At 45.8% G+C, this 24,117-nt stretch overlaps 1 protein-coding gene across 1 annotated transcript in view; it reads left to right on the top strand.

Annotated features, from left to right (window-relative positions):
* The first annotated feature begins 787 nt into the window (after positions 1 to 787).
* The window catches only part of CHCHD6 (coiled-coil-helix-coiled-coil-helix domain containing 6), a 236,006-nt gene continuing 212,676 nt past the window's right edge, over positions 788 to 24,117 (top strand). Inside the window, exons 1-2 of the mRNA XM_081813395.1 lie at positions 788 to 995; positions 21,124 to 21,244. Of these exons, the coding sequence (XP_081669521.1) occupies positions 909 to 995; positions 21,124 to 21,244 (208 nt within the window). The 5' untranslated portion in view covers positions 788 to 908. The remainder of the gene's footprint in view (positions 996 to 21,123; positions 21,245 to 24,117) is intronic.

Here is a 24,117-nt window from a genome sequence, read left to right as displayed (position 1 = left end):
CCTACATGATCTGAGCCCTTCCTGCTCCACTGACCACCTTGCCTCTGGCTTTCCTCTGCTCCCTTCTCACTTTCCAGTCATGTGGCTAGGCCCTCTTTCTATTTCTTGAATGTGGCAAGGTTTTCCCTGCCTCAGGGCCTTTGCACTGGTTGGTTCCCAGCCAAGTTCTTCCCCCATCTCCTCCTGGCTAACTCCTACTCATCCTTAGGTCAAATGCTTCTTTCTCAGAGAGGTTGCTCTGGTCTCTCAAATTAAACAAGACCTGTCCTGCTTTAGTGAGATTTATATATAATGGAAGGAGCAAATGAAAAGACAAACAAGCAAGCACATAAATAAGCTTACTAACCACTGTGATAAGTGCCAAAAACGGAAAACTACATCACAGTGCCTTGAGAGAAACTAATAGGAGGGGGCCTCCTTTGTCCTTGCATTCCCTGCGGCTAGTTCTATGCTGCTCAGTGCTTGGTGAGTGCTGCTCAACAGGAGTTTGCTGAATGAACCAAGCAGCAAACCATGCAAAGATCGCCCTCACATGCTTGGCTCAACCTCCTCGGTAGGCTTCCGGCATTAAGGAACATCATCCTTGGCTCTGCTTCAAGGGCGATCTTTCCACTCGCTGCTCCACTCCAACACGCTTTCCACCGCTCAGGCACCACGCCTCCGCGTGATCCCTAGTTACAGATGGGCAGCCCGGGCCGTCTACACTACAACCCCCACAGTGCCCCGCGGGCAGGCGCCACATGATTGGTTGAGCCTCTAGCGGCGGCCAATAGGACGTGGCTTTGTTGGCTTGTGCCGCAGCTGCCCGAGTCCCGGGAAGCGCGGGTCGCATAGGGAGCCGCAACCCGGCGTTTGGCCGGTTGCTCTGGAGCCGGGTTGTGCGGCCACCTGCCTGCTCGCCTCCTGCCATGGGGAGCACCGAGAGCAGCGAGGCCCGCAGGGTGTCCTTCGGAATGGACGAGGAGGAGCGGGTCCGGGTGCTGCAGGGCATCCGGGTGAGCGGGCCGCCGGCGGGCGCGACGAGCGAGCGCGGCCTGGGCCGGGTGGGCGTGGAGGGCGCGGGCCGGCCTGAGGGGAGGTTCGGGCCCGAGAGCGGACGGGCGCGCCTCGCTCGTTGAGCCCTTCCAACGCCCGGGTGGCGAGCGTCTCTCCCTCCGCCGTGTACGTGAGGGACCTGAGGCTCGGGGGATGCCCAGGGTCCGCCATCCTGGAGTGGCGGTCTTCAGGCTTCACTACCCTGGCATCGGGGGAGAAAGAGTTGAGAACGGGAGAGGTGGGGAGGCCGCATTCCAGCTCCTGTTGACTCGTTGTAGAACTGAGTATGTTGCCCTGTACTCCAGTGCACGCGGCTTGTTCTGTATACATGAGATGCTTCCAGTCCTGGACAACAACAGCCTCTTAACTGAGGCTCTCCTCTTCTCAACACCGCAGCCAAAGGAGCAGTTAAAAAGTTGTGAACCAGATCGTATACCCTTCCCCTTGCTAAAAACCCTCCAGTGGATGCCTAGCGCATTTAAGATGAAGAGGAACCACATTACCTTGTTTTACAAGGCTGGTGCTGCTGCCCTGTGTGACCACATCTCACGCCAATTCCCTCCCTCCCACCTCCCATCTGTTCACTAGCCTCACGACTGCAAGATGTTGGTTTGCTCCAAGCACAGGACCTCCCTCTGCATTTGCTGTTTTCCCTTACCTAGCTTTTCTTAGATCTGGCTCTTGTTAACAGTTTGAGTATCATCTGAGTATCTTTTTTTTTTTTTTTTTTAAAGATTTTATTTATTTATTTGACAGAGAGAGACACAGTGAGAGAGGGAACACAAGCAGGGGGAGTGGGAGAAGGAGAAGCAGGCTTCCCACGGAGCAGGGAGCCCGATGTGGGGCTCGATCCCAGGACCCTGGGATCAGGACCTGAGCCGAAGGCAGATGCTTAACGACTGAGCCACCCAGGCGCCCCCATCTGAGTATCTTTCGGTGACCACTCAATCTAAAGTAGCTTCCCACCCCCACTGTCACACATTTTTTTTTTCATAGTAGACATCACCATTAGAAACTTCTATTGATAATTTACTTGCTTATTGTGTTTCCCACCACAATGTAAGCTCCTTGAGACTAAGGCTCTTGTCTGATTCAAGACTCTATCCGCAGAACCTAGAAGAAGAATAAAAGCAGCTCACATTTGAGTGCTTAGTGTGGACCATGGGTTCCACTGAATCCTTTACAGGCAACCTCTCATTTACTTTTCAACAGCCCCGTGAGAGAGGTAGAATGCTATTTGCCCATTTTGTAGAGTAAGGACAAGTTAGACACTGAGAGGTGTCTATCCAAGGTCACCTAGGTAACAAGTGGGAGAGCTGGGATTGAAGTAGGCCAACTCCAGGGCCTGTTCATTGAATGCTGCACCTCATACACCTGTGCATGGCACATGGTGGTTTGTAAATGATTATTGAGTGGTTAAATGGATAAACCCAGTGAAACAGTGGCCAAGTTGAAATAAAATGCACAGAACTGAGTGTAGGTGAATTAGTTAATTAGGGAGTAGATCAGAAAAAGACATCAGGAGGTCTGACTTCTGGGCAGATGCTCATTAGCTGGGTGGCCTTGAGCGAACAACTTATCTTTTGAGTCTCAATGACCACATTTCTAAAAAAAATTGGGGGAGGGTGTAATAAGCCTAGGATAAGATGAAGATGAGTGTGGAAGTGTTTAGAAATGGTAGTGTTTTGTGGTGGCCTCTATTCTTAGTCTAGCATAGTACTTAGCCCATTTGGTGCTTGCTTGATGTTATCTAGTCTTGACCTGGCTTGAGGGAAGACAAAATGGGGAGAAGATGGCTCATGTTTGAAGGTTGAGAGCAGGAGCCTGAATGGAATTTAGAAAAGCACCCTTGGCTCTGTTTGGGTGCTCTTTCACCTTTGTCACCTGGTATCCAGTATTTGGGAATGTTGGAAAGTTAGGTCAGTCAGGGTCTTCTACGGTTCAAGGGAGTCCCTTTGAAGATGAGTTCCTCTAAGTTGACAGAAGATCATCATTTTTGGGGGTATATCAGACTAGTATATTTTATTTCTAGTTCCCTTAACAATTTTGCAAAGTATAAGCTCTCTTTAAAGATGGAGAGTCAGGCTTAGAGCTGTTAAAGAATTTGGCCAGGGTGTTAACCTACCTGAGTGACTGATAGGATTTTAGCCCAGATCTTTTGGGTGCAAGAAACAGCCTTTTCTCGCTACTCCAAGCTCCCTCCTGCAGTGATAAGCAAAGCAGCCTAAAAATTGTGTGTCAAAGCTTCTATCTGTTCTGACAAGGTACTGGGACCCCACTTAGTTCTCCCAGAGACTGTTGAAACTAGAGGGAGCTTTGGTGACTCTGAATGCTGGGCAAACTCTTCAGAGAGAATGACTTGCCCAGAGGCACACAGTGGGGTGCATGGTCCCATACTATAAGAGCCCCTTCTTTCTTTCCTTCCTTTCTCCCTCCCTCCCCCCTTCTGTCCTTCCTTCCTTCCACTTGTGTGCCTGGTTTGGGAGAGGGAGATTTGAGAAAGAGGGTGATAGCAATAAAGTGTTTTGGTGTAGGGGCTTTTTCTACTAGCAGAGTTACTTGAGGGTTGAGGAGTACACCTTGTTCTTAAGCTGGCAAGTAAAAATCAGTGGAGAATATCATGAACCAAGTGAGAAGTTACTTTAGTAGAAGGTAGATGCCAAAGAAGGCTATCTGCTCCAGGTCCTTCAGAGAAAGTTAAATATTCTTTTTTTTTTTTTTAAAGATTTTGTTTATCCATTTCAGAGAGAGAGAATGAGAGAGAGCACATGAGAGGGGGGAGGGGCAGAGGGAGAAGCAGACTCCCTGGCGAGCAGGGAGCCCGATGTGGGACTCGATCCTGAGACTCCAGGATCATGACCTGAGCCGAAGGCAGTCGCTTAACCAACTTAGCCACCCAGGCGCCTGAAAGTTAAATATTCTTAAAGACCACTCCTATTTAATCTCCAGGCCCTGATCTTGGAAAGTGCTCTAGTTCCCTTAAGATTCAATGCTAGGGCCTTGCTACTTTGCACGCTTATTTGCATAAATTTACATATTGAGTTCAAGCCCTAATTCCATGGAAGGTAAAAGAAATTTAATTAATGCAAAACACTGCAATTATATTCAACTCCAGTTTTCAGAGCAAGCATGTGTGAAATACATAAAGATTTCATTTTATCCAGTATATTTAACCTCATCCTCCAATGAAAGAAGGCGCACACATGGCAGTAATGTCCTGTGTGTGCCCACTTTTCCTCTTCTCTGCCTCATGGAAACAGCCATACTTGGTAATTCAGATGAAGTCGGTTGCTTTTCAACATGTAGGCTCACTGTTCTCCAGCCTTTTCCCCTTCCAACTGCTCAGCTGCCTGCCATTCTTCCCAAGTCACCTGGCCTGCTGCATGATACCTGTGTCCCCAGGCTCATTACACTCTCAGGGCTACATCACATTTACCATTATTCATTGCTTCCGTGAGGCAAATCTGGACCACTGCCGACGGGAGGACCAAGGAGGATGTAGTAAGATGCACAAGAAAGTCCCCAAACATGCCATTGCCAGAGAGGCCATATGCCTGAGCACTGCACCTGTAGCCACAATTTATCATCCAGCACCTCAGTAAATGCTTCCTGTGAATGGGTGACTTGCCAGGCGCTGGGCCTGGCCTTGCAGAGAATATAAGGGACGAAGCACAAGGCCCTTGCCCTCATGGACACTTCAGCCCAATAGCAGGAACAGACCAAAAGAAAGAAAAAAGAGGCAAACAAAAACTGCCAAGTGTTGTGAGGGAAACGAAAGTGTGCAAAGTAACGGGGCTCCCTGCTTGAGGTGGGATGCCACCCTGAGGAGCGGACACTGAAGACGCGCCCAAGCCAGCCCTGAGAAGCCTGTGCTGTGTTTTCTGAGCACTAGCTCAGACACTCCCCTTGCCTACCTTGTGAGCTGTTCACCCATTTCAGACATGACACACGTTCTAGAAGGTGAGGTAACCCAAGGTCACAGCTAGTTAGTGGTAGCGCTGGAGGCTCAGACATGCCAGCTCCACAGGCCACGTGTGTAGCAGCCACACAGGGGTTGGGATGTTGAAGAAAGTTGGCCAGGCGTTGAGCCTAGACAGGTGATGGGCCCTGAATGCCAGGGAGGGCTGTCTACAGGTTTCGTTGGAGGCAACACTGCAGGTCTATAATCAGGAGTGGCGCTTCGGAAAGGTTTTACCTGATGATGGTGGTTTTTCTTTTCTTTTTTTTAAATAGCATTTTTGAGATGTCTTTTACGTGTAAAGTTCACCCATTTGAATGATTTTTAGCACATTTATGGAGTTGAGCAACTGTCACCACAATCAGATTTTAGAAGATTTATTCACAAGGCCTAAAAAGATCCTTTGTGCCTATTTGCAGTCACTCCCCACTCCCACACCCAGCCCCAGGTAACCACTAATCCTTCTGTTGCTATGCATTTGGTTTTTCTGGACATTACTTATAAATGCACTCACACATCTTTTACATCTGGCTTCTTTCACTTAGCATAATGTTTTTGGTGTTGGCTTGTTGATGTAGCAGTACTTTGCTCCTTTTTATTGCCTGGCTGTACTTTGCATTTGTTTACCCAGTCACTAGTTGATAGACATTTGAATTGTTCCCAGTTCTTCACTGTTATGAATAATGTTGCTGTGAACATTTGTATACAAGCTTTTGTGTGTGTGTGTGTGTGTGTGTGTACATATATTTTTCTTCTTCCTAGATAGACACCTAAGAGTAGAATTGCTGGGTCATTCTGTTTATGAATTTGGTGAGTTGTTAGGTTTAACTTTTTAAGAAAGTTGTTAGGTTTAACTTTTTAAGAAACTGTCAAACTGTTTTCTAACGTGGCTCAACCATTTTACATTCCCACTGGCAATAGATGAGAGTTTCATTTTCTCCATATCCTCACAACACTTGTTATTGTTTATCTTTTTGATTATAGCCATCCTAGTGGGTGTGATATGGTATTTCATTGTGGTTTGAATTTACATTTGAAATTACATTTCCCAAGTATCTAATGTTGAACATCTTTTCATGGGCTTATTTGCCATCCATATATTTTCTTTGGTGAAATGTGTATTGAGATCTTTGCCCACTTTTCCTAGGGTTGTCTTTTTATTATTGAGTTATAAGATTTCTTTATGCTGGATACAGTCCTTTATCATATTACACATTGCAAATATTTCTCCCAAAGTATGGCTTGTCTTTTCATTTTCTTAATTGGTGTCTTTGAAGTGCAAACAGTTGTAATTTTGATGAAGTTTATCAATTGTATTCTTTTATTAATTGTGCTTTTGATGTCATATCTCAGAAATCTTTGCCTAACCCAACATTATGGATATTTTCTCCTGTATTTTTTCTGAGAGCTTTATAGTTTTGGCTTTTTTTTTTTTTTTTTTAAGATTTTATTTATTTGCGAGAGAGAGAGAATGAGAGACAGAGAGCATGAGAGGGAGGAGGGTCAGACGGAGAAGCAGACTCCCTGCTGAGCAGGGAGCCCAATGTGGGACTCGATCCTGGGACTCCAGGATCATGACCTGAGCCGAAGGCAGTCGCTTAACCAACTGAGCCACCCAGGCGCACTATAGTTTTGGCTTTTATATTTAGTTCTGTGATCCATTTTGAGTTAATTTTTATATATGTTATGAGGTAAGACTTTAAAACGGGTTGACAAAGTTTTTCTGTAAATGACCAGTTGGTAAGTACTTTCTGCTTTGCTGACCAAAAGGTCTTTATCATCACTGCTACTCAACTCTGCCATTGTAGCCAGTCAGTATGTAAACAAATGGGTGTGGCTATGTTCTAATAAAACTTTATTTATAACATCAAGCATTGGGTTAGATTTGGCTCAAGCACTAGAGTTTACTGAGCCCTGATCTAAATTAATCTTTTTTTTTGCATGAAATATCTAAATTTTTCAAACTTCATTTGTTGAAAAGACTACCCATTTCCCACTTTGGGACCTTTGTGAATATCAATTGACCACAAACATAAGGGTTTATTTCTGGAGTTCTGTTGAGAGTTCCATTGATTTATATGCTATAATATGTCCATGCTAGTACAACACTGTCTTCAAAATTGGGAAATATAAAGATGCCAGTTTGTTCGTTTGTTTGTTTTTTAAGATTGTTTTGGCTGTTCTGAGTGCTTTGCATTTCCATACACATTTTAGGATCAGTTGGCAACTTCTGTAAAAAAACAGCCTATTGGGATTTTGACGGGGTTTGTGTTGAATCTGTAGATTACTTTGGGGAGAATTGCCATTTTAGCAATATGGAGTCCTCTGATCTATGAATATGAAATCTCTATTTATTTAGATCTTTAAAAATTTTTTCAGCAACGTTTTATACTTTCAGTGAATAAGTCTTACGTTTCTTTTCTTAAATTTATTTCCAAGTACTTTATTTTTTGATGCTATTATGAATGTAATTGTTTTCTTAATTTTTGGATTCTTCATTGCTAGTATGTAGAAATACAATTGATTTTTGTATATTGATCCTGTATCCTGCAACCTTGCTGAACTCATTTATTCAAGTAGTTTTTTTCCGTGGGTTCCTTATGATTTTATATAGGTAGGATCATGCTGACTGTAAATAAGGAAAATTTTAACTTCTTCCTTTCTAGTCTGGATGCCCCCCCCCTTTTTTTCATTTTCTTCCTTTATTGCATTGGCTAGAATCTTCAGTACAGTATTGAATAGAAGTGGTGACAGTGAATGCCCTTGCCTTGCTCCTGGACTTAGAAAACATTATCTTCCACCATTAAGTATGTTAGCTGTAGGTTTTTCATAGTTGCCTTTTATAAGATTGATGATTTTATCTTTTAATATTCTCAGTTACCTCTTCCTCTCTGTTATTACATCCTGTTTTTAGTTTGTAGGCTCTTGGAGTACAAAGACTGTTTTATTTATTTCAGTGTCTGGCTCATTAATATGTGCATGTTGGACTGCATGCTTGGATTAATGAACTGATGATCCTTTTTTTAGCCAAGCTGGCGATCTTTGGCAGCTGCACCTGAGAATTTTACTCTTCTGCTTGTTTTACTTCCAAGCTTTAATACAAACTTGTTCCATTTGTATGCAGCAAACTTCCTTTTCACCTTGGTATTGCCCAGTGGTATGCTTCTTGAGTCTCAGCATGAATGTTGATGCTCCCTATCATACTGTTTTACATTATATCCTTCATGGGGCACCTGGATGGCTCAGTTTGTTGGGCGTCTGACTCAATTTCCGATCAGGTCATGATCTCATGGGTTGTGGGACAGAGCCCCACCTTGGGCTCCGCACTCGGCGTGGAGTCTGCTTGAAAGAGTCTCTCCCTTTGCCGCGCCCCCCCCACATATGTGCACGGGCTCTCTCTCTCTCTCTCTCACTCTCAAATAAATAAATCTTTGTATTATGTCCTTCATCTTAGTTGACTGCTTAGAGGCAGCGGTTAACAAAGTGTCTCAGAAAGACCTGGCCTTGGGGCGCATGGGTGGCTCAGTCAGTTAAGCATCTGTCTTCAGCTCAGGTCATGATCCCTTGATCCTGGGATTGAGCCCCACACTGGGCTCCGTGCTCTGCGGGGAGCCTGCTTCTCCTTCTCCCTCTGCCTGCCGCTCCCCCTGCTTGTGCTCTCTCTCTGTCAAATAAATAAATAAATAAATAAATAAATATATAAATAAATAAATCTCTAAAAAAGAAAAAGAAAAGAAAGAGAGACTAGCCTTGAGCTCTGACACTCCAAGTAGTAAGTCTCTCTCCTTATATGCAAGATGGACCTGTTTAGCATAGGTGCCTTGAAGGGGTTGGATCACAAGTCCTCCCCAGACTTCCCCAGCTTTCACACTCTATCTGGCTGACCATTTGGAGGAATGTAGTTCATGGGGCCACAATAGGAAATGCCAGCTTGGAAAGTCAGGAGATGGATGGCCAAGTTCCATATACACTTTTCTGTGAATGGCGTGTGGAGCTGGATGTCAAGTCCAGCAAGCATTGCTGGTCCACATTGCGTGCTAGTCCCTGGGCTAGATGCTTGCCCAGGTGTTATTCTTTTTCATGCTTCCAAAACCTTACATCTGATACATGGTGAGGTATCAGAAAATAAAGTAGAGCTAATTCTGCAGGGAAGCAGAGCACTTTAAGTTTCTCTACCTTTCCTCCTTCAGCTGCCGAGGAGTAGAGGATCATCTTAAAGACAGATGAAGACTCAGGTACCTGCATGAAGACATTTCCTTAGTGTCCTCCAATTACCTGGCTCAGGGGTTACCAAACTCACTGTGTTCGAGGACAGTAAAGGGCTGGGCGTACAACCACGCTATACTTTAGGGGCAGATTTAGCAACTTCTGAGGGTTTTTTGAATATTTTCAATTTTCTCTTAATAGTACTGTAGTGTAACCAGTAATGACATTTAAATAGTATAAGAGTTAAGGTGATTTCTACCTTCCCTTCTTTCTGACTTTTGAATATAACCCATGTATGTATAAGATGAAATTCCAACCTAATAATACTCCCTAACTGTGTCACAGTATGGTGTTGAAGATCTTTCTCTGTAAAAGTAAAATCTATAAAGCCATGTAAATATAAGGATAGTTGTTAACTCTAACTCTGACTAAGTTCATCCTGGGTCAGTTCCCTCATTTGGGAGGTAAAGATGCTGCACTGGAAGCATCTTTGATCCTTCAGGTCTCCAGTCTACCTTTTCCACCTCTTGGTGGGGGGGTCACTGCACGCTCTTCTGCAGCAGCTCTGGTTTCCAGATCAAACCTGCCGGCTCTGCTGTTTCTCTGCAGCTGGTAGAGGCTTCACAATGTTTCCTAGTTGAACCCTCTTTGCCTTCTGCACCCTGGCCCTGGCTATTCTCTTTCATCCTCATTCCTGAGCTGTTGACTTTGGATTCTAAATATCTAACCCAGAGCTGTTCCATTGCACATCCCATGGGTGCATGTAATTCACTACATCCACTGGAACTCACCTGCATCCCCCCTCTGCTTCCCTCAGAATCACTTGTGTTTCTTATGCTACAGATGGTCCCAGCCAGCCAGTCCCTCAGCCAGAAAACTGGGTCCTGCATTACTTTTTTTCTCTACATTTAATGACAGATCTTGCGTTTTCCCTTCTAGCCATTTCTCTGTTTTTGCCTCTCTTTATCCCTGCTAACTCTTTATCTTTTTCCGGTCCATTCCGTCTTCCTTTGACCATCTGATAAATTGGTCTTTTTCCCAGTATACTTGCCTCCCACAAATCTATACCTCCTGGTGCTAACAGGGTCATTAAAAAAAACAAACAAACACAAAAACATAAATTTTACTTTTGAATAGGCTTCAGGCAAATGGTATTACAATTCAGGCAGTTCCAAAAGAAGCACGTAGGGAAAAAGTTCACCTCCCTTCCCTCTTGTTTCATCTGTCTTGCCCTCTGCGGCAGTCACCCTTACCAGCTGGCCGTGTCAGTGATCGCGCAGGGTTAACGCTCATTACGCCACTCCCTTAGGTCGAAGGCAGATGCTGGGGCCTAGCTCTCGGCACCCTCTGTGTGCTGGTGCTGCTTGCTTCCTTTTGTTGCACGTGTTGGCTGGGAGGACAGGGGCTCCTGCTGGATTCTGAGCTGCTTTATGCTTCGCTGCCTGTGATTCTGTTCTCCTTTGTCCGCTGTCTCTTCTCTCCCTGTGACTGGCTAAATGCCTTGTCATCCTCAGGACCTTTCAGGTGTTACCTTCTGAAAGGCACCATCTTTGATGTCCCTCCATCACCCTGGGTTGTCCCTGTCCTGGGTCTTGCAGACTTTGTGCTTACCTCCTGTACCTACCGCATGGGCAGAGGTGATCTCTTCCTTGCTTCCTCCCTTACTGCCCTGTGAGCAGGGGTCACATCTTTTTTCTTTCCTTCCCCAGTACTTAACCCGGAGCCAGTTTCTCTTACCCCAAACCGTAAGTCCAGAAACTTTGTGGTATTAATTGATTTGAATTGATTGCCAACATTTAGAACTTGGAGGCTTTACATCAATTCAATTTTTAGCTCTTTGGGGGAAAAAAATTGAAAGTCTGGTCCACATTCCCATACGCGATCTTTCCCGGAGGTGTGAGGTAGTTGCCCTCTCTGGGGGGCATATACTCTTATCAGGGTCCCCACCACGTTGTCCTTGCACTGTTTTATTTTTTTTCCCCCTGCCAGGCCCATTCTGTTAATTTCGTCACTTGCTTGACGCCTGTGGACATTTGTGTTTGCCACGCTCGGTGTAGGAGGTCTCCAAGGGCTCTTCTTGTTCTGACATTCTGGGATTTAAATCTGTGGTAAGCAGCCGGTGGATCTAATTTGAGCTCATAGAAAACTGAAAGACTAGTGAACGAAATCTCCAAGGCAACAGCCTGAGGCAAGGAGAGGAATCTTTTCAGAACCATAAGATTGGCCAGTGCCTCTATGGGGTTTGGGGTGTCCAGGACCAGGAGCCACCGACTCCTGCAAGCTTGTTCTTTTGGAAACTGCCCCAGGTGCTCAGCCTCACTGGAGAAACCCTAGGCCCAGCTTGGAAAGGGTAGTGAGCTGCAATTTATCTCCTGGCACCCAGCAGATCCTCAGACAGTGTTGCCCCGAATGGCCTTGGCCCCGGCTGTGCGGGCCTAGCTGCTGCCGACTCACCACAGAACCTCGGACAAGCTGCTTCTCTGCACCGCACCTTCTCCATTCTTACTTGAGGAGGATGCCTCCCCTCCTGCCCAGAAGTGAGCTGGGGCTGTGAACTCATTTGGTGAACATCCAAGCATTTGCTAATACAAAGAGTAATGCTTAGGAAGCTGCCTCCACATTGCCACTTCTCACGTGTGTCTAGATGAGTAACATGTGAAGACTAAAAAAGTGCTAATTTTCATATTGACATTCTCCTAATTTAAGTAGGCTGTCTGTTTTATGGGTACATAGTACACCCCCTCCCACCCTCTCCCTGGGGGCTCAGTAAAGCATCATCACTGGGGGGGAATGTGACTTGCAAATATTTTAATTTTTCTTGAATTGGCCATTCTGAGAACAGGGTTGCTTGCCACGTCACAGTGGCTCTGTATTCCTGCCTTACTTGTGCGGGTATCACTGTTAGGGGCCCAGGGTCGGGATCCATGTCTTGGCCTGGGCACTGAAGACTTCCTATGATGACCTTGGGTGAGTTGTCTCACCTCCCTGACTCCAATTTCTTCATCTGTAAAATGGGAATGCGTTTAGCCCGGGGCCTGGCATGGGAACTGGCTCAGTGGATGTTAGGTAGGTTGTTTCTATCATTACCTCTTAACAGGAGCTCCTGTCCCCATTCCTACGTCTGAGTTCCTCCGCCCCAGCTGTGAGCTTTGTTGCCCTGTTCTGGAGGAGGGGGGCATGACATCCGCTCTGTGGTCTGCCCCGCGGCACTCTGATGCCAGGGATTCCGTAATTTCTTTTCCACAGGCAACCTCTTGCAGCGTCCTATGTAGTGTGTTTACTTGCCTGGGGAACAGAGCTGCCTGAATGGATTTAGAATGTCACACACAGGCTTACAGAGTGGTGCTCCGCTCAGCGATGGTGCCTCCCTCCCCCACTGAGCCAGGCCTGGGCCTTGCTGTCATCTTTCCCTCGTTTTTCCTTTAAGACTTCTTGCAAAATGCATCTTATTTTTAAACGCCAAATGTTCATAATTTCTCATGAATCCTTTCAGGCTTTTTCCAAGCCTCCATATATACAAGCACACTCTTTCCCTTTTTATAGCACAAATGAGAACATAGTGCATATACCACTTGGTAAATTGGTTTTTTCACTTGCCCTGTGCATTCATTCAGATGCCAGATCTCTAGTTACTTCACTTGCGTCGAGTCTTTTGCAACGACCCCCCACCCCGACTTGTGCAGAGATGACACTTTCTAGCCCTCTCGCTCCTGATGTGCCCTGTTTGTGGCAGCGACCCTGCCTCCAGCTCTTTGTGACCTCAGCCCCTCTTGCTGCTTTGCCAGGCTATTCTGTGTGAAGAGGAGATCGTGACCGAGGCCCTGCTTAGAAAGCACCAGTGGCTCCCAGTTGACTGCAGAAAAAATTCCATTCTCCTTATCTTGTCCCTCAAGGCCCTCACCGGGTAGAACCTGTGAGCCCTGCACGTCTTCCTTCCTTCATGGACCTGCACTCGGTCGGGCTGAACCTCAGACTTCTTCCTCTGTGCCTTCTGTGCGCTCTTCCTCTCTGGAACACCCCTCAACTCCTACCCGTTCTGTGGTCATTTGTTCAGGCCCATCTCAGGCTGTCTCCCTTCCAGCTGACACTTAGGTGCCTTCTGGAGAGCTGGGTATGCTAGCTCAGCTTCTCTCACCTGACGGCTTAGCAGCTCGTATTCTCGGGGCCTTTCACCTTACCCCCCTGTCTGACCATAAGCTCTTTGAGTACAAGGTTCTTGGCTTATATCCTACGTACTCCATTGTAGTAGCTCGGTGTTATGGACCTGGGCCTTTAATAAGAATTTCTTTAGTTAATGTGTTTAACAAATATTTGAGCATCTCCAGTGTCCGGGCACTTTCTAGGCCCTGAAGATACAGCAAGGGCAAAGCAGAATCCCAGGGAGCTTGTGTTCCAGTGGGAGTGATGACAAGTAGGTGGTCACATGTGTATTCTATCCCGTGGCTAACAACCAGTGCTTTGAGAGAAATGAGGCTGAGGAAGGGAGAGAAGGCGTGGTGGCGGGGTCATGACCTCAGACAGGGTTGGCAGGGACAGGCAGGAAGTGCCTTTTGTGGCCGGGCCTGTTTGTGACTGGCTGGTGTGCCCTGGTGTCTCTTAGCCAATCCTGGCTCCTCCACCCTTCATTGCTTTGGTGGTAGTTGGCCCTTCTTGGGGGGCCCTCCTGCCCGTGAGTGCTGCTCAGCAAGTTCCTCCTTCCCTGCTCTTGTCAGGGTCAGCATCCCTTTGCCCCCACAGCTCACTGGCACGGAGGTTCAGGAGTCGGGCAGCCTGCTGTGCACTGGGGCTTGCACCCTGGGAGCTCTGGGACCGGCGGGGGCGAGTGCTGTAACCTTTTTGTGTCTTGGCTTCCTCAACGGGAAAGCAAGCTTTATACTGTGAGGATTAAGGAGGTGGTTTGTGCAGAGTGCTGACTACCTGTCACAGTTAGTATTAGTAGAGGGCATTACAACCTGTAGCTATTGTGACTCTGATCTGCTCTGATATATTGGGGCAGTGGGACAGTGCTCACTCCTATCATCGTTCTTCCATCGAGAATGGGGAATACCCATGTGTGTTTTGTGAGGCAGCACTCTGCTCCCCAGCCTTCTAGTTGTGAGATGGCCACGTGACTTACAGCCCCGTGTGATTTGATAAAGAATCCTCTTGCCCCCTCTTTGGGAACTTGCCTATACATTCAGTGCTTTCGGGTGAGGGAAGCGTTTTGGTTGCCATCATGGAGTGGCTCGGTAGGAAGTGGGGCCTGGGTTCCCAGCCGTGTTTGTTACCATGGAAGTGTTGAATACTCCAAGCACGTGTGCCTTCGATTGAGGCCTGACTTGGGCTGTCTGCGGCCTTCCCACCCACCGCCACAGTGCTGGTGGAGGGTGGTGGGCTGGAGCTGGGGGGAGGTTGTCCCTGGAGACTTGGGGAGGCATCAGGCGCATGTGCCATGGTAGAGGCGGGATAAGGCCCCCTCCTCAGAGTCCTGACGTCACTCGAGGCTGAGGGCGGGTGCAGGTTTGAGCCACCAGTTGTCAGAGCCGGAGGGTGCTTTAAAAAGAATCTGCCCAATTTAATTTTGTGCAGATTATGATGCAGATTATGGAAGAGGAGGGAAGAAACCTGCTCAAGATCACAAAGCTGCACGTGTAACACTTAGAACAGCACTCAGTTTATAGTACATGGCAGCTGTTAACTATCATTACTGTTACTGATTAGTTCATGCATTTTTGCACACTCAGTATGTGCCTTGTATGGGTGATAATTATTATTTGTGTACTGCTTTGCCATTTCCCATAATAGCTAATATTGGTTGTTGACTTGGTGCCGACTGCTTTGTGTAGATTGCTGCATTTAATCCTCGCCATAGCCCCACAGTCTGGACCATTAATTATTTCCATCTCACAGATGAAGAAACTGATTTACAGATAAGAAGTCCCCTGCCCAAGGTGACGTAGTTAGCAAGCAGCTGAGTTGGGATTCAAACCCAGGCCTGTCTGACCCCAAAGCACTGAACTCCTGAGCCGTACGATGTAGTCAGTCCAGCCTCAAGGGGCCCCCATTATGTAGGTGAGAGACATGCTCAGAGAAGCCAGAGAATTGGGTCCAGGCCACACAGCAGAGCACAGGTAGTGCTCCTCTTTCCCTGCACTGCTCTGGATGTGGCCCTCTGTCTCCTGACCACACAGGATCCCGTCTGGCCATCTCTCATAGCATAGTGACCAGTGGGCCTCTGGCACCGAGCCCCCAGACCCGTCTGGCTCTGGAGGCCCCATTCTGGTTCTGTTGGTACAGGGAGCATTGCCCAGATGGTGTTTATTCTCGCATGACTACTGTGTGTATATGTATATTTGTTGATTAAAATATTACTTGCTGTATTTTGTAGCAACATTAAAAAATATTACAAATCTCCTACTGCCAGCAAGAAGCTTGCCAATGTTTTCCTTAACCCCTCACTCACCAAGTGGTGTGGTTCAGTTGATGCCCCCCGAGGCTGGGCTGAGGAAATCGGAGCCTGTGACTTACCTGTGTAGAACCCCACCAAAACTTCCTTGGTCCTTGGATCAAATTTGGGCTTTTTACATCAGTCTGCTAGGGTTTGGGGTCTTGCCTTTCCCTGCCTCCTTGGCCTGGTCATCTGGTCCCATTTTCCTTCTCACACACTGGCCTTCTGTCAGGCACTTGGATGTGCCAGACTCAGTTCTTCTCAGAGGCTTTGCACTTACTCGGGCCTCTGCTTGGCACTAGATCATTTTCTCTGGGATCTCAACATGTCGGCATGGTCAGGGCCTCCTCATTCGGGGCGGGAGTATTAATATTAGTGTCCTCCCCTCTAAGGGGCCTTCCCCAATGCCTGTGGCTTCCTGCACCGCCTCCTATGCCCCTGTCACTGCAATGCTGTGTTTTATTCTTTCCTAGCACTTGTCACCTAACGTGCTTCACTGATCTTTAAGACACATGTTTTAATATCTCTGGAACAGGATATCACATAATGGGCGGAATATTAATTTCATTGGTGTTTTTTGTCTTTCTTCAGGTTATATGAAAATAACAGTGTGATTTACAGTTGATGGTGTCTTAGGCTGGATGAAATAGGATTTGTGAAATTATTTACTTATTTATTGTCTCCTACTTCCCCCGAGAATGTAAGCTCCATGAAACAGGGACCATGTCTCTTTCACTGCTGTTTTGTTGTTTCTTTCCACTCATGGTTTCTAGAATATTGCTATCACACAATGGATACTTAATAAGCAGATACTTGATGAAGGAAAGTGGGTTGTCGTTCTGGTGCCGTTGGCCAGGCTGCTTCCTCTGGTCCCCGTGTGGCTGCACTACCGTGGTCTTCTCTCTATATGCAGTGCATGCTCTTCCTGGTCACGTGGCCCTTTTCCACAGTGAGGATTGGGGCATTACCAGCCATGGCTGCCTCTTTCATGCATATCACACATGTCATTGGTTCTTCACCCGCACCCATATGGATTCTAGGACCACCCAGTGCTCTCTTCCCTCAGGACACATGCCCTGCACCCTCTGTCCGTCAGAGGACTAGTGCATCTCACCGAGTCCACTTGCAGATGGAGAGAGGAGGGAGCGATGCCCTGTGGTGTGCCGGTGAAAGCTTAACCAGATTTCTGCCCAAGAAAGGGCCCTTACGTGTAGTATTTGCCAATTTCTGTGGTGGAAATACTCCCCATCATGGCCAATTTCAGGCTACTGTCATGAAGTCAACCAGCTTGCAAAATTGCTGAAAATTTAAAAATCAGTTCTTCCGAGCTGGCTCCAGCACACCATTGGGACACCCAAATCTTCTTTTCCTGTGGCCTGAGTTCATTGTTGAGTGCCGGTTCCATGTCCCCACCTGCCTGGAAGAGCATTCCACTTCAGCCGTGCTGTCGCCCTACATCCAACCTGGTGTCCCACCTTGGCCCTCTGTGTGGCAAATTTGAGCAAGAAATGGGCACGCTGTGCTGTGGAGCTATCCCTCCGCTTTCCAATACACTGACTCATTTCAGGTCTTAGTTGCTGCGACCATAATGAAGGAGGGAGCCAACGGGCTCGTAGGGGCTCTTTCGCTGTTCTCATCTGAGATTTTATATCTACATTCCATCTCATTTGCTGCTCTTTCAAAATAGTCTCTTCTTGATTTCCCTTTTCCTGGAATTCTCAAGTTGTCCCACTAACTGCAGATCAGAACTCCTTGTTCTTTTTTTTTGAAGATTTTATTTATTTATTCGACAGAGAGAGAGACAGCGAGAGAGGGAACACAAGCAGGGGGAGTGGGAGAGGGAGAAGCAGGCTTCCCTCGGAGCAGGGAGCCCGATGCAGGGCTCGATCCCAGGACCCTGAGAAGGCAGATGCTTAACCAACTGAGCCAGTCAGATGTCCCACGGAACTCCTTGTTCTTAACTCTGCACTCTGCTTTGTTCCTTACTGAGGCAGCACCAGGCAAAGCCTCTCATTCCATGCCACCACCGCTGCGGCTGGTGCTGCAGGCCCTTGTCACTTCATGACCAAGGTCCCACTGTAGCATTGCTGAGAACACAGCCTGTGTTCTTTCCTGGCTCCGAAACTTTCAGCAATGCCCTGCAATTGTTGGAGCCCTTCTGCCTGACTTTGAAGCTTCTCTCAGCACTGGCTTCATCCAAATCCACCTTTACAACCCATACCTTCCAAAATGAACTTAGGGCTGCAGGCACCCTGCTCTCTGACTGTCCGTGTCCCTTTTCTCTGTGCTCCACCTTGTACCGAGACACCCCCTGTCTCTCAATACCCCATAGCATCTGTTGAATCCTGCTCCCACCCTCAGGAACCCACACAGGTGCACCTTTCATGGGATACCCTGCTTTTGCTGAGTGACATCCTGTCTGGACTGCTCATTTTTGTCTTTGGTTCTCTCTTTTTATTTGTAGCTGTTTTGTTGAGATATGATTCACATACCATACAACTCACCCATTTAAAGCATATAAGTCAGTGGGTTTTAGAATTTTCACAGGTACATGTAACTATCATCACAATCATTTTTAGAACATTTTCACCAAGCCCAAGGCAACCACTAACCTGCTTTTTGTCTTTAGAAGTTTGCCTATTATGGACGTTTTGAATAAGTGGAATTGTATAACGTGTTGCCTTTTGCATCTGGCTTATTTCCCTTAGCATAATGGTTTCAGGTTCATGTATTTGGTAGTATGTATTAGTACTTTGTTCTTTTTTATAGCCAAATAGTGTTCTGTTGTGTAGATAGACCACATTTTACTTACCTATTCATTTGATGAACATTTGGGTTCTTCCCACTTTTTGGCTATTATGGATAATGCTGATAAGAGCATTCATGTACAAATTTTTGTGTGGATATATTCATTTCTCTTGAGTAGATACCTGGGAGTGGAATTGCTGGATCAAATGGTAACTCTCTGCTTAATGTTTTGAAGAACTTCCAGACTGTTTCCTACAGTGGCGGTGGAACTTTATATTGCCATCAGCAATGTATGAGGGCTTTGATTTCTCCATATCCTTGCCAACATTTGTTATTATCTGACTTTTGATTATAGCCTTCCTGGTGGGTACGAAGTGCTATCTATCTCATTGTGGTTTGAATTTGCATTTCTCTTATGAGTAGTGATATTGAGCAACTTTTCATTTGCGTATTGGCCATTTGTATATCTTTCTTGGAGAAATATCTGTTCAGATATTTTTTTGCTCATTTTTAAAATTGGGTCTTTTTCTTTGTATTATTGAGTTGTGGGAATTCTTCATATCCCTTGTCACATGTATGATTTGCAAATATTTTCTCCCGTTTTGTAGGTTGCCTTTTCACTTGCTTTATTGTGTCTTTTGGTACATAAAACTTTTTACTTTTTTTTTTTTTTAAAGATTTTATTTATTTATTTGACAGAGACACAGCGAGAGCAGGAACACAAGCAGGGGGAGTGGGAGAGGGAGAAGCAGGCTCCCCACTGAGCATGAAGCCCAATGCGGGACTCGATCCCCGGACCCTGGAATCGTGACCTGAGCCAAAGGCAGACACTTAACGACTGAGCCACTTAGGCACCCAAAACTTTTTACTTTTGATGGAAGTCCAAAATATCTAATTTTCTTTGGTTGCTTGTGCTTTTGGTGTCATATCTACAAATCCACTGCTAAAGCCAAGGTCATAAACACTTACCTCTATATTTTCTTTTATTTACCCTTATATTGTTTTAGCTCCTACATTTAGGTCTCTGATCCATTTTTGGTTATTTTGTATAGTGTGAGGTAGCTGTTCAACTTCCTTCTTTTGCATATCGAAATCCAGCTGTACCAACATCATTTGTTGAAGAGAATAAATGAGTGTTCTTTCCCCCATTAAATTGTCTTGGCTCCTTGTCAAGCAATTGAATGTAGATATATATATTTCTGGATTCCCGATTCTCTTCCACTGCTGCATATGCTTGGTCTTCTCTTGTCCTATATCATTAATTAGCTATTTGATTTGTATTTATTTGAAATACTAGAGGGACTCAGTTGTTATTATTATAATCTTTTGTTGCTAAGAAATGTTCACGGTAAACAGTTACAACACAGAAATGCCCAAAGTGAAAGTCCTGTCCCAGCTGCCCCTGGACCCCACTTGCAGGACATAACCATCGTGTTTCCTCTGTAGCTTTATAGATGTTCACTTCTGACCAGATATGTGTATTTGTGTATATGCATATATGTGAAAATTCAAATGCACGGCCACATTTGTGAATGTATACTTGCGCTTACTGACATATTTATATCTGTATGTCTGCATTTCTATAATTGCATATCTCTTTTTACAAAATTGGGCTATACAAAGGGTTCTATGACTTTAAACATCAGGAGGCTATCCCATACACCCTTCCATGTCAGTTGTACATGTTTTACCTCATTCTTTCTTAATGTCTCCATCATATTTCATAGACAGTATACACCATCATTTCTTCAACCAGTTCCTTATTTATGTTTTTCCTTTTTTCCCCTATTCCATTTCTGCTATGTACATGTGGGAGCACTTTTCTCGGCTGGGTACCTGGAAGTGAAGTTGCTGATCATGGCTTTTGTCTTAAAGTCATTTTTAACGGTTTCCCCTCAACTGTGCTTTATGATGCCTTGCACTTACTAGGTACTTAATAAATATTTACTGAAGTGAACTCCTAAGGGTTTTTACTCTGGATTTATCCCTAGCTTGCCATTTCATTTCAGTAAGCTGTTTTATGACACCCTCATGCCTATTTCACTTCCCCTGAAATGAATGAAAATGTTGGTTATCCAGTCTTCATTAGGGGGAACTGTGGTGGAATGAGTCAAGCAGTGTTGTGATGTCTACTCTGTGTGTGGTGCTGGGGTTATACAGAGAGGAGTGGAAGGTCACCCCAGCCTTTGAGGTGTTTGCAGATCTTTAGGATGAGGCAGATAGGACATATGGTACTTCCCTAAGAGCACACATGTGTTATGATGGGAGTGAAAAGGAAGGGGAGGATTGATGCTTGCTTTGGGTGCTGTCAGGGAAGGTCCCATGGACGAGGGACACTGAGATGCCCTCAAAGGAAGGGGAAGCTTTGGACTGGTGGAGATGTCCTGGGGCTGGACAGCTGCTGGTGGTTCTCGGCCAAGGAGCAGCGGAAAGGATGCAGAGGAGGTGAGAAAAGTGATTCCATGGAGTGCAGGGTGTGTGCGGGGAGCAGTAGGAAACTGCTGGAGAGCCAACAGGGGACCTGCTGTGGTCAGCCTGGAATCCAGACAGGTCTTTGGCACCAATCTGCTAGGCGTTGGGCCACCTTGAAAAGTTTTTGAATAGAATTATATTATTGAAGTTGGTCTGGAGGAAGTGGTTTGCTCAGTCATCCGGGGGCATGGATAAAGGGGCATCTTCATTTGTAGAGGTTTCTGTGATATAACTTTTTCCCTCTCCCTCTCTTCCCATCGCTCAATTCTTCCCTTAGCTGTCTGAAAATGTGGTTAACCGCATGAAGGATTCCAGCCAGTCTTGCCAAGCAGGCCAGCCTGCTTCCCCTCCTGCCCCTCCACCTTCGACATTTGGCACCTCTAAAGGCCCAGAGAAAGGTATGGTGGTTTGCAGGGATTCTGTGGAGGGCGGGAGTGGGGTGTGAAAGGAATGACAAACAGCCTTCCTGTCAGAACAGATTTGACAGCTAACGTGGCTCCTGTTTGTTTCTGGGTGATGTAAGCAACTCCTTTCTGATAACTGCTTTTCAGGAGAGTGTGGCTTTCATGCGTGACAGATGCTGTCTGCTCTCATGAAAGCAGCACATTTAGTCAGAGTGCCTGTGACTGGGGCTAGACTGGTTTCCCTCACTGTTTCAGTTTCTCCATATGTAACAAATGAGGCGAAAGGACTTGGTAACTCAGGGAAGAAGTTGGTGTTAAGGATCCCTAAGAGATGCATTGTCATTACTGTTCAGTATGGTTCAAAGAGTGATAGGGATTTATGTGAATTGGGCCAGCTTAAGGGAATTGAGTTGATGACTTGACTGTTGACCTCAGTACCTAGAACCAAGCACTCCCGTCAAGTGGTCCTGATCTGGCTCCTGGGACGGTTCGCCCTGGGCTTCTAGCAAGACCTGCCACCCCGTACCTTTCAGGGATTCCTCTTCCGGTGCCCACACCGGGCTCAGAGCTCATTTGTTCCCTCCTCTGTGGGGTCCATGACAAATTAAGAAATTTGTGCTTTTCTCCAAACAATGACTTTCAGCAAACACAAAGGAATGAAACAATTTAAAAAGGGATATAAGGTACAGAAATATTAAGATATTACAAATAAATTTGGACAGTCTTTGGGGCAGCTGCTACTCTATTCAATAAATACCTCTTTATGAGAATCTGGGTCTTATCTATCACCTGCAACTGTCTTTTCTGCCAATCTTCCTTATTAGGTTGTAAAACTGTAGAAGACAGCCCCTCCACTCAGTGTTTACTGACCACTGGCCAGGGATCAGGACAAGTAACTCGTGCTCGTGCACGGCGATGTGTAGACAGGGATGCCCGCCCTTGTGGCACACACGGCTCTAGTTAAGGAGCCAGATGTATAACCCTGTAGGTTACATGTTTCATGATGAGGCAACACTAGAAGCATGCCCATGGCTAGGGTAGCACAGAGGAGTGACTCGTTATTTTAGGGAGGAGCTTCAAGGGGAGATGATGTTTAAACTGGATTTTGAAAGATAGAGCAATGGTAGATGGGCATTCAGGCATGGTAAGCAGCGTAAGTATAGTCCCAGAGGTGTGGCGCAGCCTGGCCTGTGTGGGGCCCTGGAAGTGATTTGCTGTCTCTGGAGTACAAAGTACAAGGAAAGGGGAGCACTTGGGGCAGTGCTCAGGGGCCAGGTTACAGACCTCTGCACAGAGGCAAGAGAGCTCTGCCTGCATCCTTAACGGCTGGGGGCTCTAGCCAGGGCTGCTACCAGCTTGCCTTTCTGTATTGTCTGCCTCAGGGCTTCCCGAGCATTAGAGCAAATTGGTACCAGGTTTGGACCCATCCTGAGATCTTTTTGAATATCTCTCAGTGAGGGGGCAGATGAGATTCTTGAAACTCTCACAAGACGCTCTTGTCCTTTAAAAATGGGGTGGCTCCCCACAATATCTCTAGCAGCTGACAGGAGCGGTGGGGGGTGGGAGGTTGAAGAGGGCTCTAACTTAACCCAGTACACTTGAATAAACTGGATTAACTGGTGAGAGGGAGAAAGCGATGAAGTAAGCAAAGAAGGCCAAAATCTAACATGCACACGTCAGCTTCAGCTTCGGAAGATGAAAGAAGCACTGGTCTCAGTTTTGGTAAGTTTCAGCAGTTTAAGGAACAAGAATGGTGGTTCATTTGTCATTTGGTTTTAGTTATAACAAAGTATTTTGCTGTTTAAATGATTGTGAGTTTGAGTTTCTGAATGCTGAAGAATGGTCAGCATAAATGGGCTATCTTGAAGTTGACTAATTTTAAGATATTTTTACTTTTAAAATCAGTGTTTGCTTTCATTTTAGTGGTGGAACAAGATTAGAAAAAGAAGTTAAAATTAAATCCTTATGTCATACCATACCTCAAAATAAATGTCAGAGGAAAGAAAAGATTTAAATATACGAATTGAAGCCATAAGAGTACAATGATAGTACATATAAGTACAATAAGTAGACCTTCTAAGCACTCCATCAGCTCCATCAAGAAACCCTAAATTAAGAAGAAAAGTGGGAAATGTAACTCTAAGGAATTAGGCAATTCAGAAAAAAATAAATGAAGAATGAATGATAAACTAGGGAAATGTAACATGACAGAGTATTAACAGTCCTAACATAGAGAGTTCTTAGAGCTCTTTGACAACTCAGTAGAAAATGTGTACAAATGGTTGTAAACATTTGATGAGATTCTCCATTTTGCTAATAGTGAAGGACACACATTAATGAGTGCTCCCGAGGGGCAGGGAAGTGGGCAGGCTCCTACACACAAGGTGGGAATGTGGATTAGTGCCACATTCTCTGCCACAGGTAGATACATTATTTTCCTAGTTATGAAAAAAAAAAGTTGTATGAAAAGCAAAAGTAAATATGGTAAATTATATCTCAATAAAGCTGTTATAAGTAAACAAATAAGAACAGAGGGCATTATGTCAGAGTAAAAACTGGGCAGTGGTTTACTGTTTTTTATTCCCATTTGAGAACGTGACATGCTACCCAGGAGCACTTAGGTGTGCCCACCTCATCAGGTGGGACCGCTGTGCCCATCCTTCTGTGAGAGGTAGTCTGAAAGCGTGAAACATAGGATGATTACTTTTGGAAGTGCCTCCCTGAAGGGTTGAGTGCTGGAGCCTCTGAGTACAACGTGCTTTAAAAGGTCTTGGCAGTGGAGGGGAGGTGGAGCAAGATGGCGGAGGAGTAGGAGACCTGGATTTCGTCTCCTCTCAGGAATTCAGCTGGATAGGGATCAAACCATT

Source organism: Leptonychotes weddellii, chromosome 1, assembly GCF_054177405.1.
Source record: "Leptonychotes weddellii isolate Sample4059 chromosome 1, ASM5417740v2, whole genome shotgun sequence".
NCBI lineage: Eukaryota > Metazoa > Chordata > Mammalia > Carnivora > Phocidae > Leptonychotes > Leptonychotes weddellii.
Note: the sequence above shows the minus strand (reverse complement) of the source record. Positions and strands in the feature narration are given on the sequence as shown.